Source organism: Sciurus carolinensis, chromosome 2, assembly GCF_902686445.1.
Source record: "Sciurus carolinensis chromosome 2, mSciCar1.2, whole genome shotgun sequence".
Taxonomy (NCBI): Eukaryota; Metazoa; Chordata; class Mammalia; order Rodentia; family Sciuridae; genus Sciurus; species Sciurus carolinensis.
Window position 1 is genome coordinate 22,797,862 of NC_062214.1, and position 3,742 is coordinate 22,801,603.

At 50.3% G+C, this 3,742-nt stretch overlaps 1 protein-coding gene across 2 annotated transcripts in view; it reads right to left on the reverse strand.

Annotated features, from left to right (window-relative positions):
• Positions 1-1,401, reverse strand: part of Acss2 (acyl-CoA synthetase short chain family member 2) — a 45,450-nt gene extending 44,049 nt beyond the window's left edge. For both annotated transcript variants that reach the window (XM_047540924.1, XM_047540922.1), the window contains exon 1: positions 1,161-1,401. In XM_047540924.1, the coding sequence (XP_047396880.1) occupies positions 1,161-1,338 (178 nt within the window). In that variant the 5' untranslated portion in view covers positions 1,339-1,401. The remainder of the gene's footprint in view (positions 1-1,160) is intronic.
• Positions 1,402-3,742: the final 2,341 nt, after the last annotated feature.

Genomic DNA, 3,742 nt, shown 5'->3' on the forward strand with positions numbered 1-3,742 from the left:
CTGACCCCTGGGAAACAGATGAACTTACGATGGGAGAAAATATAAAGAGGAGAGAGAAGTGAAAAGAGGTCTGACAACTCAAACTTGGACAACCTGCAGTAATCAGCCACTTCACACTTGATTCAATCTTATCTTGCATTACTCAGTAACTACTTCATCCATGTTGTTATTTTTATCAAACTAATCACAAATTTATTGAATGTTTACAATTCACCAGACATTCTATAAGGCACACTTATTCCACACTTTAGTCTTCATACAAACTGATGAGGTAAATATTATTATTCCTATCTTATAAGTGAAGGAAAGGAATTTCAGAGGGTTTAAAAATCTGCCTAAGACCCCACAGTAAATGAGTGGCAGAGTCAGCGTCTAAGTCTGGATTCTCCTGGGTGTGATTTGTGAAGAGTGCTTGTCTCACTACCAAACAGCATGTTGCCTCCCAACTGAGGTGCAGTTTTGCTCCCTACCCAGTCTAAAGGCAAAGTCAGGGAATTTTCCTGGTACATTTTTAAAGACATGGAACCAACTGTCGGAATCTGACAATCTGACAATTAGTACAATCTCGGCCCAAATTTTAAAAGAAAAATGACATTGTAGTGACTTATTCAGTCTTATATTGGCTAATTTATGGGAATTGCTGATTAAAAAAAAAAAATCTGGAACTCTCAAGATGGGGACCAGACCCGTTACTGCCCCTGAACAATTGAGACTAATTCACAAGTTAAAGGTCTCAGGAGTCACTGGCCGAGTTGGTGTGAAAGGGAGGCAAAAAACTCTTTTGGTGGCCCTTCTCCCCTCAAGAGGTCACCTCACCCCTTGGAGCCCCTCTGCTCACCTCCTGGAACTTGCACTCTCCTCACCGAAACCTCCCCTCTTCCAGTCTCCTCGAGGAACCTCTGCTCTTCCGTCACGGAACCCCCATCTCCTCACAAAACTGCCAAGTCCCAAGGAACTCCCCAACTTCCAGGGAACCCTCAGCTCGCAGAACCCCCCATGCTCCTCGTACCATTTCCTCCCGGAATCCCCTTTCCATCTCTTCACAGAACCGCACTTCTGTCAGTGAACCTCCACCTCCTCACAGAGCCCCCAACCCCTCCAGGGAGCCCCTGCTCCTCTCCTCACTGGCGCCCCCCAGGCTCGCCCGGGCCCAGCCTCACCCCGCGGCTCCTCCACAGAGCGCCGGTGCAGCTCGCGGTAGCGCTGCAGCGAGGGGACGTGCGCCGAACGGCTGACCTCGGGCGGCGGAGACCAACTCCGTGCCCGGCCCCCGGCTCCAGCTTCCTCCCGACCCCCGCTCCCACTGCCGTTCCGACCCCGCTCCTCGGGAAGCCCCATCACGTCAAGTTCCGAGCACCCGGGTTGCCTTCGCGGTCGCCGCGGGTGGCCGGGCGGGGAAAACAGGCCGATCCTAGAGGCGGAGCCTTAGGCGAGGGGCGTGGCCTGTGTTTGGGGGCGGGGCTTGTACCGGCGGTAATGGGCGGGGCGGGGCACTGTGGGCGGGGCCAGGTTAGCAAAGACAGAGCTATGGAAAAATCGAAGGATAGGGGCGTAGCTGTCTTGCCGGAAGAGGTGGGAACCTAAAGTGAAAGCGAAGGGGCGGGACAGAAGAGAGGGTGGAACCATGGAATGACAGGGGAGGGGCGGGGCCAGGCGTGACAGGAGAGGAGGTGGGCTCATGGAGTGATCCAGAGTAGCCGGGCTGGATATGACAGGAGAGGAGGCAGGGCCGTGGAGTGATCAAGTTGGGGTCTCGGAGTGACAGCTAAGGGGTTGGGTTAAGGCAGGGCTCCAGCGGGAAAGGGCTGGGCTAATGAGAGGAGTTGGGTCAAGTCCGTCATGGAGTCGCCCTGTAGTGTGATTGCACAATCCTGATTGTCGCTCCACCGAGTTGCAAAGCCAGGTGGAGTACAGTCCCTTCTAGGTGACATACTTTCTCCCAAGTTCCCCACTCTCAGAAATAATCCCACTCCGCCCTCCAGAAAAACTCCGTGACCTTGATGTCAAGGCCCTCAGGACAGGACCCCCTCCCGCTCTGCTAATCCAGGGACCAGTTCTGATTTTCTCCTACTTCTGAGGACATATTTTCCATTTTCATTGCCGCCATAAATCTCTACCCAGTACAAGACTTATTAAGCGAAAATACAAGACTTATAAGTGAAGAAGTGTAGGAGGAGCCTTTGGTCTGTGCTTAAAAACCCACCTACTCATTGCACAAATTGTAAACTCAGGAAAGGGAAGTAGCTTTCGCAAGGTCGTGGCAAAAAGCATCCAAATTAGCACCATACCTGTGGTCTCTCATTCAGGTCTGTTTTTATTCCCTCTGGTTGAAGCTAAGGTTTATAAAGTGCCAATCTATGCAAAGAGGAGAGATAATTCACCTATTCTTTGCTTTCCAATTTCTTTATTTCACCAAGGGACACCTCCTACTTGCCACAACTTGAGCTCAGTTACCTCTGGTTTCCCTCTATTCTCTTCACCCAGAAAAAAGAAGCCAGGCAGGATCCTCCAACTCCTACCTGTGCTCGCCAACAAGAAGGGCCCTCCACCTGTCAGTCAGAGACTGGCTGTCAATGCAATAAATACACTTAAATATTTAATTCCAAGAATGATTCAGAGGTCTAAAGCAGGCAGTCCCTGCCTCCTGGTGCCTACATAGAACTTGTGACCCCATTTAGCCCTCCCTCACCCCTCCTCCTCTGTTCTTTGTCCAGCTGACCATAAGTCCAGAATGCACTAAGCTGGAAAACATTTACCAATGGTCACACATATGATCCAGAGCCTACCAAGTCTTGAAGGGAGGAATTCAGTGTCCAGTGAAGGCATACAGAACTTGTAGACTAGACATCAACCCCAATGAAGGGACAGATATTTCACTGAGGAGGCATCAATCCCATTGGAGGGACATATGCTTTGCTTAACATACATAGACTCCACTGAAGGAGCATAGATCTTGCTGGAGTGTCTTAGATCCTATAGAAGGACTCTGGGCCCTTCTAATAGGATATGAATAGCATTGAAGGGCACTGACCCTACCGAAGGGACACAGATTTCCCCCTAGGAGATACAGAGGAGGCAGACTTCACTAAGGAGATTTGGACCTCAGTGAAAGGATTCAAACCTCACTGAAGGGCCTCCAACAATGCTGAAGGAGTGAACATCACTGGGGGCACAGGCATTATTTAGGTTCCACTGAGAGGATCAGTCCTCTGTAGTGTAATAGGCTCTACTGACCTCATTCAGAAGATAAGAGCCTCACACACACAACCAAGCTCTAAACCGATGTCCCACTCTCTCCTACCCTCTCCCACTGTCTCCTACCCTCTCCCAAGCCTTTCTCCCAAACCTACCGCAGCTCCACCCACTGCTGCCCCCTCCTGTCTATAGTGGCACTGCAGCTGCTGTGTCCAAACTGGGTCTGAAGTCTGGGGTTGGAGAAGGAGGGGAAATGTGTCCAGGGGCTTAATCGGCCCCTTGCCTCTACCTGTGGGCTGCACAATAATTTGGAATAAAGACCTCATAAGGGAGGCCTCCCCCATCCTTGGAGATGGGGAAGTAGACCAAGTTGTGATCTGGTTGGAATTCCTGACAGTAGGGAGATGAATGGGTTTGGGTGGGATGAGAATTCACAAGATGAAGGTGATGAAGATGATGATAATGATGATGATGGTGGCATTTATTGAGTAGGTACTAAATCCTACACAAAATATCACCTTCCATCCCTTATTTAATCCTATGAAAA